This window comes from Phacochoerus africanus, chromosome 3, assembly GCF_016906955.1.
Source record: "Phacochoerus africanus isolate WHEZ1 chromosome 3, ROS_Pafr_v1, whole genome shotgun sequence".
Taxonomy (NCBI): domain Eukaryota; kingdom Metazoa; phylum Chordata; class Mammalia; order Artiodactyla; family Suidae; genus Phacochoerus; species Phacochoerus africanus.
Window position 1 is genome coordinate 203,132,955 of NC_062546.1, and position 12,946 is coordinate 203,145,900.

The 12,946-nt window shown below is 57.9% G+C and overlaps 1 protein-coding gene across 3 annotated transcripts in view; it reads left to right on the plus strand.

Annotated features, from left to right (window-relative positions):
• The window catches only part of UBE2F (ubiquitin conjugating enzyme E2 F (putative)), a 54,411-nt gene extending 45,345 nt beyond the window's left edge, over window positions 1-9,066 (plus strand). Inside the window, exons 7-10 of one of the 3 annotated variants that reach the window (XM_047773913.1) lie at window positions 1,595-1,652; window positions 3,898-3,930; window positions 6,463-6,525; window positions 8,406-9,066. In XM_047773913.1, the coding sequence (XP_047629869.1) occupies window positions 1,595-1,652; window positions 3,898-3,930; window positions 6,463-6,525; window positions 8,406-8,456 (205 nt within the window). In that variant the 3' untranslated portion in view covers window positions 8,457-9,066. Of the gene's footprint in view, window positions 1-1,594; window positions 1,653-3,897; window positions 3,931-4,737; window positions 4,883-6,462; window positions 6,526-8,405 lie in introns of those variants that run through there. The other 2 variants (XM_047773915.1, XM_047773914.1) reach the window with 2 other exon arrangements.
• Window positions 9,067-12,946: the final 3,880 nt, after the last annotated feature.

Below are 12,946 nucleotides of genomic sequence, written 5' to 3' on the forward strand. Positions count from 1 at the left end.
CCATGTCTGTGGGATTGGAGGGCTCAGGGCCATGACCCTGGGGGTTGCACTTGAGACTTTTGCTCCCAGAATCCAAGTCTCCAGTGTGTTCTCTGGCATCTTCTGTCCCCTGGCCTGAACTCTAACAGTGCATGGCTGTCACCTGAGCTCCCTCAGGCCTGCCTTCTGCTCCAACTGAGGCAGACCCTCCATAGCAACTGTGCTGCCCTCCACGGTGTCACCCTGCCCAGATCCGTGGTCCCCAGACCTGGGCACCCCTGGGCTCCAGGGGCAAAGGCCCCCTGCCCTGGCGGTGCTGGTGCCAGAAGCCAGAGGGTGCTGACTGGTCAGCCGGCCTGCCTGCCATCAGCTAATGGTGGTTGAGCCCGGACACCGCGGTTGTGCCTCTGCCCTGCTTCATGGGTTTTGCCGGCTGGTGGGGAGACAGGCGTGAAACAAGTCAACAAGGACGAGCTACAATTGCAGTAGGGTCTCTAACTGAAAAGGCTTAGCTGGGTCAGAAATACTTTCTTTCCCCTGTCTTCATAAAGAAGTCTCTCTGGATCGCATAAACCGCTGGGATTTGACAGCTGCTTCCCAAAAAGTTACTCAAAAGTTGTAGCGGTTTTACCTCAAAGCCACGGATACATCTGTGGGGTGGAAAGACGGCCCCCGGGGGGTTGGGAGCGGGGTGCATGGGGGAGTTTCCTCTCTCCTTTCTCTGCGATGCTCAAAGGCAGCTGCAGTGGTTCATTTAAGGTTGGCTTTCCTCATTCTGAGTCATCTTCACGGACAGTTAAGTTTCTGGCGTTGATTGGAATTCTGCATGTTTATACTTTCTCCTCATCTTCATTGATTTACGTGGATTCGAGCACACGCTGTGAGTCCCCAGTGTCCCTCGCAGGACACCGGACCTGGAAGGCCTCGCCCTAACGTGTTGGCGGAGGATCTGTGAGGTGCAGAGCTCCCCAGTGCCAAGCCCTCTTCTCACCAGAGGGAAGCTTGGAGTGGTTTTCACACGGCTGTGCATTTACAGTCGCTAGAACAGTCCTGAAAATGGCCTGGGCCCCGTTCCCCTCGCAGCAGCACGTCCGGAAGCGTGGACACCGGCCCTCCACCCGCGCCTCTGGCACGTGTTACTCTGCCCGTATCCTACGGTTTCCCTCTGAGTCTTTCAAAAACAAACCACCACAGCTATTAGAACCCGTGCTAGGTGCTCACGTGGGTGTGAGCCGGCGGCCCCTGCGGGGGGCGGGGTGGGGGGCGGCACAGTGCCCCCCTGGGCCTCCGTCTCCGCCCCCCCGCCCCCCCGCTCAGGTCTTGGGGCACCGAGTGAGTTGAGGGTCACACGCAGACAGGCAGCTCTCAGTGTCAGCTGTTCTGTGGTCGTTGCTGTCGCTGTCGTTTTCTGAGTGTTAAACTGATGCGCACTCTGATGGGGGGAAGCCTGCTCTTCCCCACCGAGGGCACCCCTCAGAAACAACCCAGGAGAGGACCATGGGACCTGGGCAGGCCCAGGCAGAGGAGGCCTTCTGCAGCGAGACGGGAGACCCGCGGGAGACCCGCGGCACGGCGGCCGCTCCTTGCTGACCGCTCTGCCTTCTGTCTGTTGCAGTCTGCTGCGAGAACATTCGATCGACGGCACCGGCTGGGCTCCCACGCGGACGCTGAAGGTAGAGTTCGGGGCCTTTGCCACGGCCTCCCGCAAGGACAGCGGTGTCTGGGGGCCCCTGCCGCCTGCCTGCCCGGCGGGGGCTGCTGGGCAGGCGCCCGCCCCGGGCACTCCCTGTGCCCTTGAGCGTGTGTGCTTCCGTGCTTTGCCGCTGCTCCTCCGTCTGTTCCCACGTCGTTCACGGTCGTCTCACCCTTAAAGCCGGGGGAGTCGCCGGGAGTGGTGAGAGACAGAGGAGGGGGAGGCCGCCTGTTCTCGGTCTGCTCTGAGTTGTGTCCGAGAGAGGAGGGTGGCAAGACGGGGCCGGGTGGGCTGGAGGGTGGGCCCCTCGCTGGCGGTCGGGGTGGGGACTAGACAGGTGGCCCCAGTTGCTTCTCCAGGATGGCTCCATTGGTGTGGGGGGCGCCCGGGTGAGGCCACGGGCCGTGCTGCCCCTCAAGGCTTCTCCGTGGTGGTGCCCACAGGACGCACGCAGTTTCTTCAGACGTAGCGGGGACTCCAGGCTGGTGCCCACTTGGCAGCCACCTGAGTCACCATCCCTTGACTGAGGGTGGACGGGTCGCACAGGCATCGCCTCTGCCCCGCCTGTGGGATCAGTGCTGCTGAGATGCACGCCTGCCCGGCCCAGGTTCAGGGGCAGCTGGGCTCCCAGCCTGCGCTTGGCTCCACGCACAGGCGTGGCCTTCCAGCCCAGGCCCTCCCTCCCTGGCCGCTGTCCTCCTCCTCGGACGCTCATGGTCCCACGTTTCAACGGAAAGACCAAGGGCTCGGATGAGCTCACCTCCCAGCCGCTCTCTCGTGCCCTTTCTCCACACGTGTGCGTTTGGGCCCAGCTGGGCGCAGACGAGAAGGGAAGGGGGTCCCAACCAAAGCCACTTGCACATCTGAGCCTGTGCCCAGTGCACGGAAAGCCAGCTGCTGCTGGCCACTGTCCCTGGCACAAGGGTGAGCCTGACTCTGCGCCAGGCTCTCTGCCCTGCGGTTCCTGAGGGTAACCCCCCAGGCCCTGCCTTGTACAGTTCCTTCTGCAGAAATCTGACCTCCACAGTATGCTGACTGACCGCCTCGTCTCTGAGCCCGTCCTCACCTGTCCCCTAGGCACGTCTCAGCCACTCCTAGGGGACACGTGTCCAGAGAGCCATGCCTGGGTCACGGTGGCCCAGCAGGTGATGGCCCGGGCCCAGGCCGGGTCTAGTTGAGTGTATGGCCTCAGCTTATGGGAGACAGTGCAGATGTACTGTGTCGACCGCTCCTGTGGCCAGAAGGGACTGTCAGGTGTTTGGGGGTCCCCCAGGAGCACTCTGGGGAGGACAGGGAAGGAGCTTGGGGCCTCTGTAGACCTCATGCGCTCCTGACCATGGCTACTCACAACGGCGCTGGCCTGGCCTGCTCTGGCCGTGCCCTGAACGTGCCCTGCCCTCGTGGGACTTAGCCTCTGTGCGGGCCGTCCCGCTCCCTGGAGGTGCTCCCCTGCCATCCCCTCTCTGGCGGGGACACTTCTTTGGGAGTCATGCCAACGCACCTGTCTGTCTGACCGCCTCCTGCAGACCGAGGGCTTGGGTTCGCCCCCAGCTCTGGCCCCAGCCCAGCTCACACCCGAAGGATGGGACGTGGTGGCTGGATGGGTGACGGTGCAGAGAGGACTGAGTGGGAACCGGCCTGGAACAGACAGACCCCGGAGCTGACCAAGAGCAAGGCTGGGAGGACAGGTCCTGCGTCACTCGAGAGAACAGGACTGGTTCCAGTTTTAAGGAAAATCTCTGCTCTTCAGATGTTCCAGAATGTTCCTCTCCTTGGTTTTTAGAGTAACTGGAACAAACTTAAGACTTAGTGGGACAGTGGATGATGAGCTCATCTGCGATCCCCAGGAGGCAGCTGATGCGAAAGTAGCAGGTTTTGTTTTAAAGATACCTTTTCAGAAGTCTGAACTGTGTTTGGTGATGACAGGCAGGAGGTGGCGAAAAGAGGGGTAGACACTGCCGGTGGGCTCGGTCCTGGGTCAGGATCGAGGGCCAGTTAGTGTTTTCTCTGGTGGTGATGTCCACTGCCTGGGACTGCTGAGCTCTGCATTTCCCACCGTTTGTGGTTAAGCTGAAGGGAGGGCGTGTGGATTCCCTGTCTTGGGGGGCAAGCGGGGCACACCGAAGGTACAGCTTTGATGTGGTGCGGCACATATCTGGTCGGGGATTCAAAACTCTTGCAGTGCACATGAGCCTGAAGCTTGTTTTCTTTTTTTCTCATTTCAGGATGTTGTTTGGGGATTAAACTCATTGTTCACTGTAAGTACGCTGATCACAATCTCAGGTTTTCCTGGTTCCTCTGAGGCCACGTTTCAGTGTTGCATTAAGGATGGTGCGAGGGAATTAAGAGCAGACCACATACATACCCAGCTCCTCCTCTTCTTTTTGGCTCTCTAGGGCTGCGCCCTCGGCATATGGACGGTCCCAGGCTAGGGGTTGAATCAGAACGACAGCTGCCGGCCTACACCACAGCCACAGCCACCTGGGATCCTTAACCTACTGAGCAAGGATCCTCATGGATACTATGTCAGGTTCTTAACCTGTTGAGCCACAGCGGGAACTCCCCGAACCCCCCTTTTCTTTGGCACTTTGAGTCAGAAGGACAGTGAGAGTGGAACTGAGGGGGCTTTGGAGGTGGAGGTCGTGGGGTCGGGAGGGGAGGGAGCAGGGCGTCCCCACTTCTACTCTGCCCCCCAGCTGCCTCTCCTCTAGGGAGCCGAGCGGGGCGGGGACGGGCCTTTGCTGCAGGCTCCTCTGGGTGGAGGAGGAGCCCCGCACTGTCCCCACATGGTCTGCTGTCTCCAGCGAGCCCCAGAATAGACTCAGTGCCTTCCTCCCTCGGCCGCCACATCCGACATCGCCAGGCGATGCCTGTAACGCTCCCGACTGCCGGACCTGCCTCGGTCTTCAGGACACGGCAGCACAAGGACAGTTGTCGGCCGTAGCAGTCATTTAGTTGAGATTATTTTTAGCTTTTTCATCGAAGTGAATGGAGGTTTGCTTCTGGAGATGCAGCAGCTGGAGTGCGATTAAAACCTGTCTGGCAGTTGTGCTTCTTTCTTTAAGGACATCTGGCACCGTCCCCTCTCCAGGCCCGTTCACCTTCCCGATTCTAAAGAGCCAAGCAGAATTGACAGTTAAGTCCAGAGTGGTTACTCCAGCTAACGTATTCATCTTAGCTCCAATATTGAATAAAGACGACGAAGACTCCTGCGTGTCTGGTGTCGCCTCCGTACACAGCAGCATTCGCGTCTGATGTGTTCTTTGTATTTTTACCTATTTTTAGGACTTGGAATCTGTTTTTTCGATTGTAAATGATCATGGAGACTTTACAGTTTTTCCTTGCTGTGTCTGTGGACGTAGCTGTTACACGCGTATTTATTTCCCAGTCAGGATAACAGTCCCCATAGTAAGCATTTCTCCTGAGGAGACACACAGAGTCCTTGATGGCGTCAGAGAGCAGGACTCGTCATCGCAGGTGTCTTTCTCCCCTGGCCTCGGAGAAGACCAGGACTAGTAGCATGAGGGTGAGACCTGGCCTCGGGTCTGAGATCATCCCTGTTCTTGGGGGTTCGGGGCTGGGCGCGTTCCAGGGCTTCTCTGAGGCAGGCAGCGGCTGGTGTCCCCTGAGGCTGGGACACTGGCCTTGGGTCAGGGCCCAGGGCGCGTCCTCCCGGCTGTGAGTGCGCTGCTGGTGGAGGGGAGGTAAAGATGGAGGGACAGCCGAGTCAGAGTAGAGCCACCGGCTTAGGAAGGCAGAGCTGTGAATCAGAAGTAAGGGGGAAAATGACGGGGTCTTTTGGGTTTTGTTTTATTTTTCCCGCTGTCCAGCATGGGGACCAAGTTACACATACATGTATACATTCTTTTTCCTCCCATTGTTCTGTTGCGATGTAAGTATCTAGACATAGTTCTCCGTGCTACACAGCAGGATCTCTTTGTAAATCCATTCCAAGAGCATTCATTTGCATCCATTAACCCCAAGCTCCCGATCCCTCCCACTCCCTCCCTCTCCCCCGGGGCAGCCACAAGTCTATTCTCTAAGTCCCTGATTTTCTTTTCTGTGGAAAGGTTCATTTGTGCCTTATATTAGATTCCAGTTATAAGTGACATCATCTGGTATTTGTCTTTGTCTTTCTGACTGACTTCGCTCAGTGTGAGAGTCTCTAGTTCCATCCATGTTGCTGCAGGTGGCATTATGTCGTTCTTTTTTATGGCTGAGTAGTAGTCCAGAAAGTGAAGTTTTAAGGAAGCACTAGGATTTGCTTTAGAGATGCTCATGTGAGTGGCTGGCCGTTCCCTGGCTCTTAAAGCCAGCGTCAGAAATTAGTGTGGTTGCTCTTTCCTCACCAGACGTTGGAGACTCACGTGCAAACACCTCCCTGCCTCTTTCAGTGGACTGTCCCCATTTGAAGAAGGTACCCCCAGAAGTTCCCGCTGTGGCACAGGGGGTTCATGACCCGGCTTGTCTCTGTGGAGACACCGGTTTGATGGTTTGATCCCGGGCCCGGCACAGTGGCTTACGGCGCCAGCATTGCCGCTGCTGTGGCGCAGGTCGAAGCTCTGCTCACATTCAGTCCCTGCGGGGAACTTCCGTGTGCCTCGGGTCCGGCCAGAAAAGGGGAGAAAAGATAAGATGCCACATAGTTCAGTCCTTCTCCGTCAAAAGAGCTTTAGTTCTTAGGAATTTTCTCTCTAGGTGGTTCTACCACTTGCTGATTCACAAAATGGAGACTTGCGACAGCAGAAAAAGAGTCTTTCCTCTGTTTATGTTGAGTTTCTCTCTTTAAGGATCTCCTGAATTTTGATGATCCACTGAACATTGAGGCTGCAGAGCACCATCTGCGGGACAAGGTAAGCGGGCGGGCTGGGCCGGTGTGTTTGGTGGGGAGGTCCTTCCTCTTGAAGTGGAGGATGGCAGAATCGAGGACCGGAGTTTAAAGCGGTTTATAAGTGGTGTAATAAGTGTGAGTGGTCTCAGGAACATGTCTGACCCGAGGTCAGGTGAAAGTGCTCTTATTGGGGTGATTTCCCAGTCGAGTTCAGCCTGAGTGATTTAAAGCAGGCCACTCGGCTGTCCTCGTGACGGTGTGGGACGGCCACCGTGCCCTCCCGCCTCTGAGAGCCCAGGCACGCGCCAGCCCTCGAGGTTCAGGGTCGTGTTTATGGCTCAGCTTCAGCCCCCTGGGTGGTGGCTGATTCGTTCTGACCCTGTTCCTCCACGCCAGTGCATGACCACCACTCACTGATTTCAGGAGCTGCCGAGTGGCCGTCGCGACGTGGCTCTGCCGTGCCTTGCCCACCGTTCTGGTGGTGGGCCCGCAGCCCTTTCCCAGGGATTTTCCATCCGCAAACAAAAACGCCGTCAGTGTGCTTTGCGCACACATCTTACCCAGAGCGTGGACAGGGTATAGACAGGGCCTACAGCAGAAGTCTGGAGGCGGCCACGTGGGGCTGGGGTGAGGCTGTGCGGGGTGCTCAGAAGCCGGTCAGGCCCCAGCCCCTGACTGCGGGGCCACTTCCTTCGGTCAGAGAGTCTCATGTCCAGTCCTTGCTGCCCCGGAGTCGCCCCGACACTGCGGGACCGGCTGATGTTGCTCCGAACCTAGTTCCAAACATTGTGCTTGTGGCTGAGAGCACGAAGCTGCTTCTGCTGCGCGTCAGAGTGTGCGGTGTGCCATGTTCCCCACAACCCTGGACAGAGGAGCAGGGCACCGCCTTAGCAGAGCCCCCAGCACGTGTCCTGGGCAGTGGGTCAGGCGCTGGCACCAGGGTCCGTGGAGGCCTCTGGGCAGAGGTGGCTGGCAGGCAGCAGAGGGCTTCGGCCTTGGCTGCCCGGCCGCCTTGAGCTGCCAGCCGGCGGCTCCGCCGGGGCGGCCGGGCTGGGTAGCCCTGCAGAGCTGTGGGTTTGTCCGCTGCGCTTCGCTGACAAGCCCTTGCAGGCGTGCTCCTGGGCCCCCGGGCCTTCTCCCGAGACTGTTGGTGTTGCGGCTCCACCTGTCACTGTCGCTGACAAGGACGTCCCCACTCAGCACCGTGGCCCGTTGGCAGCCCTTGCGCATGAAACTTTGTCACAGGGAAGGATCACCTCCCAGAGGCCCCGGGTGCAGACCCGTGGCACACATTGCTCCTCAGTGTATTTCTCCTGGACGTGGCTTCCTGCTCTTTGAATGCGCCAGGAGTCTTGCCATTGCGGGCAGCCCGCGCCTCCGCCCACCAGTCCCGGGCCTTCTGTCTGTGGCGGTTCTCGGGGAGGGCCTCTTGGGGAGGTGGGCGGAGACGCCCGCTGTGAGCCCAGGGGGTGTCAGGGAGGAGTGGCCCGAGCCGCAGCGGGACCACAGCGGCGACAGTAGTGGCAGCAGCCCTGAGGGGCCCTCCCGGGGGCGTCCGCGCCCGCCTCGAGCTCTGGGGGAGCCCACAGGCAGCTGCGGGGTAGGAGGAAGAGGGCTGAGAGCCCACCTGTTAGGTCCTGCGCGGGCACGCGTGTGTGTGTGTGTGTGTGTGTGTGTGTGCGCGCGCGCGTCCCGGACGCCCAGGGCGCCGGGGATGGCGCTGGGCTCCAGGGGTCTGACGATCCTGGCGCCTGGGCCCCCGGGGGTGGGGGGTGGGGGCCGGGCCCTCCCCTCACTCCCGAGAGCTCGCCCACCTGACCCACCCTGCGCCCCGCATGCACACATACACCCTCACACTCCCACTCCCACTCCCTCACACAGTCCTCTCCCTTCTCCCCGCAGGAGGACTTCCGCAGCAAGGTGGAGGACTACATCAAGCGCTTCGCCAGATGATAGGCGGGGCCCCCGGCGGGCGGGACACGTCGGAAGGGCGCCTCCCGCCCACGCGCGCGCAAGGCGAGCCTCCTCCCCTCCGCGCTCCCCGCCCTCCCCCCGGCTCGCCGAGGCCGGGACCACGTGTCCTGAGGCAGCACCTCTCCACGAGCGCCCGTGGTAGATGGGAGCTCCCGTGCATACAGCAAGGAAACGTGTTTGGGGTTCTAAAGAGGTGTCTGCTTACCTTACCATGTTTGCTTTTTTGAAACTGTACTGTATAGGCTGTGGATGAGATTCTCCAAGTTGTGATGAACTCAGAATTGAGGCTAGAGCTCGCTTCTCCCCCTGTCCCCAAAGTCGTTCCCTGCACAGGTGACGCTCATGACGTGCTCAGCGTACCTCGCCGGCCGGCGACCAGAAGCCCGCTACAAACTGTGATTGGATGCAGATTCTCCTGGCGCCTTCCACGCGTGGGGGCCCCGCCTGGATGGCGGGAGGCTCCCCCGAAGGCATAGTCATTCACTGTAGATCTCTTACCCAAAGGCGTATTTTATTTAATGTAAGTATATTTTGGAACAGATTTGTAATTTGTACAATTTAATGCTTTAATTATTTTTTTCTATTCTCATTTAGTTTGTATTTTCATTGTATAGAGCAGACAGAAAGATGTTGAGTCAAGCAACTATTGAAGAGAAATACAAAGAAACCATGAAAGACACAGTATTCATTCTATCCAAATGCAACGAGAATTTAGCTTTTAAACATCAGCTCTTGGAGTTCCCTTGTGGCACAGCAGGTTAAGGACCTGGTGTTGTCACTGCAGCAGCTCGGGTTGCTGCTGTGCTTCAGGTTTGATCCTTGGCCAGGGAGCTTGCACATGCTGTGGGCGTGGCCAAAAAGCAAAATCAGGTCTTGTTTTCAGGTCACATGGGGCAAAGGAGTGTTGGGACCCTTCGAAGGTGGGTCTGGATGATTCGGGGAAATCAAAAGGCAAGGAGCCCTTTCTCGTGGGCCGCCCAGAGGAGAGTGGCTGGAACCCCGCCCGGCGGGGGGAGGTGGGGGGCTGGGGTCCCGGTGGTTGTGTGCCATTCCTGGGCTCAGGAAGGACACCTAAGGAACCAGCCCAGATGGTGTCTGATGCCTTGAGGCCATACCGTGACCGTGGGCATGTGCTCTGGTTCCGGACTCTGTCCCCAGGGATCAGCAGTAGGCACCCTGGTCAGGTCGGCGCGCTTCAGAGCAAGAGCACCACCGGGAGGCGAGGGGGTCGTCCAGCGTCAGGCCGCGGCCGGGAAGCATCTGCACACGTCCCGACATAGCAGTGTGATCCACAGCCGCCGCCGGACTCCCCGTCTGCCAGCTTCCCGTCTGTGTCGGTGTTAATTTTTAACCTAATCTCTGTGAGATCAGCAGGGGGAATTTAGTCCACGCGTCCCATCTGCCATTGGGAATTGTGCCCATTAGGCTGGAGGGTGACCCTGCCTCATGGGCACCCCGTCTGGTGCACAGAGCAGGCGTGGGGCTGGATTAAGGGCGTGGTGGCATCTCTGTGGCTCAGGGCCTGTCAGCACAGAAATCCCCGGGCCCAGGGAGAGGTGCTCCCGTGTACATACGTGTAATTCATGCTCTGCCAGTCGTCACAGGCGCTCCCCAGCTGCCCAGAGGTGGCTCTGGAGAGCAGCAGCTGGCCATCCACACACCTGACTTGTACCTCTGTGACCAGGGCACGCTGCTCTCGGCCGGCACCAGCCCGAGTCATCTCACATCTCACGGCTGTCCCGGCAGCCCCCGTGGTGGTGCAGGTGGCGGTGGAGGGAGACACATGCATTGTCCGTCAGAGACTGCCTTCTGGGAGTTCCTGCTGTGGTGCAGCCAGTTAAGGATCTGGTGTTGTCTCCCAGGCAGCACAGGCTCAATCCCTGGCCCAGTGCAGTGGGTAAAAGATCCATCATTGTCACAGCTGTGGCTCAGATTCTGTTGCTGGCCTAGGAACTTGCATATGCCACAGGTGTGTCCCAAAAGGGGAAAAAACAACAACAACAACAGCAAAAAGACTGCCCCAATTCTGACCTCGCACAATAGAAAAATACCTTGCTGATCAGGGGTCATGGAATTCCTCAGAAGTGACCTTTCCCCATGACTGGATCATCCCTTACTGTCCAGTGGCAGCCCCTCGGAGGTATTTGCTGCCTGCCCCCCACCCCCTCGTCTTGTTAAGGAGCACAGGGCCTGCTCGCCCCCCTCCACGAGCCAGTGCTGGGTGCTTGGGCAGTGGGGCCCTGACTCCCGGGACATGGGGTTTCCCGGGGTCCCTCAGCCACTCTTAGGCCGAAGTGACGTTTCTGGCTGCGGTCCGTGTGCCCCACCGACCCAGTGATGGTTGATGGCGTCTCAGCTGTGGGGGTGCCAGCCCTGGAGCCAGGTGGGCTGGGGCGGGCCCTGGGGGCGCGAAGCTCCCAGACAGCCCTGACGTTCAGCTGGGTCCCTGGGACTCCGCGGCTTAGAACTTGGTGGGTCGGCCGCGAGGTGTTCAAGCCGCCTGCTTCGCAGTCTGTCCGAGGGGCCAGGGCCGGTGTCCCTCAGGTCTTGAGGACTGACCTCCCGCCGTGCTCGCCTCGTCCCTGCAGCCCTGGTCCTCTCAGCTCCTGTGTGTGCTGTTCCACTGTGTCTGGGTGGTTGCAGGACTCCGGCCCCAGGGAGCAGCGTCTTGGGTTACGGTTCACTTCTGAGGATGCGCTGCCGTATCGTGCGCTCATCCTGGCCCCAAGCACCCGAGCGCCTGCCTGCACCACTGCCACAGCCTTGGGCTACATGGGGCTGTGGTTGTGCACCTGCAGGAGAAGTCACGCAGAACACCAGTTCCTGAAACAACCCTGTACTCTTCACGCTGTTGGCAGTAGTCCTTTTGAATGTGGTCTTTAAAGGGAGCACGTGCCTTTGCATTTGCCCGTTGAAAGGTTCCAAAGTGTCTGCATCTCTTCCTCTGCCTCGGTCACATTGCTGAGGACTCACACCACTAAGTGTCTAGAAAAGCCTCACGGGTGCGAGGCCACAGCATCCTTCTTTGTGACTTGGCTGCCGCCAGGCCTGTCTCAGCAGAGTCCCAGGCCCACTCTCAGGACATCTGGTGGCAGAGCCAGCATGTCATGTCTTTTTCTTGGGGCAGCAAAAACAGTGAACAGTCCTGCTGGGCTCCAGAGCTTAGCAAAGAAAGTCTCAGCAGACTCCTGGGCAGTGGTAGTTACCACGAGTTCTGTGTCTTCAGAGGACAAACCCCACGCTGCTGGGTTGCTGTTACTCCCGCCCTTCCTTCTTCCTCTTCCTTTTTTTTTTTTTTTGTTTGTTTGTTTGTTTAAATATATTCCCTGGAGTTTCCATCTTGGCTCAGCGGAAACGAATCCCCCTAGGAACCATGAGGTTGCGGGTTTAATCCCTGGCCTCGCTCAGTGGGTTAAGGATCCAGCGTTGCCGTGAGCTGAGGTGTAGACTGGTAACTGTAGCTCTGACCCCTAGCCTACATGTGCCACCGGTGCAGTCCTAAAAAGCAAAAAAAAAAAAAAAAAAAAGTAAAAATATATTCCTTTTCTTACGTTATCTTCTATCAGGTTCTACCCCCAAGAGACTGGGTCTGGTTCCCTGTGCTGTACAGTAGGAGCTCATTGCTTGTCCATTCTAAATGGAATAACGTGCATCTACTAACCCCAAACTCCCCGCCCCCGCCTGGCAGTTGCAAGTCTCTTCTCCATGTCTGCGAGTCACCCCTCCTTTAAAGAACTGCTGTGGGGAGTTCCCGCCATGGCTCAGTGGTTAACGAATCCGACTAGGAAACATGAGGTTTTAGGTTTGATCCCTGGTCTGGCTCTGTGAGTTAAGGATCTGGCATTGCCATGAGCTGTGGTGTAGGTTGCAGACTCGGCTCGGATCCCACATTGCTGTGGCTGTGGTGTAGCCCGGCAGCTACAGCTCAGATTAGACCCCTGACCTGGGAACCTCCATACGCCACGGGTGCAGCCCTAGAAGAAAAAGCCAAAGAAAGAGAAAGAACGAATGAATTGCTGTGGAAAAATAAATTCCTGTTAACATCAGATGTTTTGCTGAGGTGATTATCAAATCAGGCAGAATTTTTTCATATAAAAAGTCCAAAAAGATGTTAGCTTCCAACTGCGGTCCTTAAGGAGACCCTTTCCCAGTAGGTGCAGTCTGTTCCAGAGTCGTTCTCACTTTCATCCTCTTAAAAGTGTTCAATCGTGGAAAGTCAGGTTTGCTTACAAGTTCGTTATTCGTAAAGTGTGTCTAGTAAAATGCTAATGTATCATCTTAGTAAAATATTTGGCTTGTCCTTGACTGAAGAAGAACTTGGAATGAGAAAACCTGTCACGCCCCTTTCCTCCCTCCTGTAGCCCTGCCTGAACCAAATCCAGCAGCTTGGAGGGCAAATTCCGAGGAGGCCCTGTCACTCACTGAAGTTCCCACTCCTGTCCTGGGGCTCCATGGGCTGCCCAAGTTGA